Below are 228 nucleotides of genomic sequence, written 5' to 3' on the forward strand. Positions count from 1 at the left end.
GATGTGGGATGCAGGTGGGATGGGGTGATAGCATGTGGGACCATACGGCTTCATGTTGAAGAAGTCCTTGATGCCTTCAGGGCTGACGGGGCTCTTGCTCTTGTTCTTCTCAGCAACAGACTTCTCCTTGGTCCAGGTGAGATGCACCTTCTCAGGGGCCGTCTCCACCTCGTCACCAGGGGACTGGGAGCTGCTGGAGGAGGGGGTGGCATTTTTGTCGTGGATAAG

General features: G+C 56.6%; 1 protein-coding gene across 1 annotated transcript in view; it reads right to left on the reverse strand.

Moving 5' to 3' along the window:
- Positions 1-46: 46 nt before the first annotated feature.
- The window catches only part of LOC104405982 (solute carrier family 12 member 5-like), a gene marked incomplete at both ends in the record, with an annotated part of 4,118 nt that continues 3,936 nt past the window's right edge, over positions 47-228 (reverse strand). Inside the window, 1 exon segment of the mRNA XM_010014834.1 lies at positions 47-228. Coding sequence (XP_010013136.1) covers positions 47-228 — 182 coding nt within the window.

Source organism: Nestor notabilis, unplaced genomic scaffold (genome assembly GCF_000696875.1).
Source record: "Nestor notabilis isolate BGI_N333 unplaced genomic scaffold, ASM69687v1 scaffold19955, whole genome shotgun sequence".
Lineage (NCBI taxonomy): Eukaryota > Metazoa > Chordata > Aves > Psittaciformes > Psittacidae > Nestor > Nestor notabilis.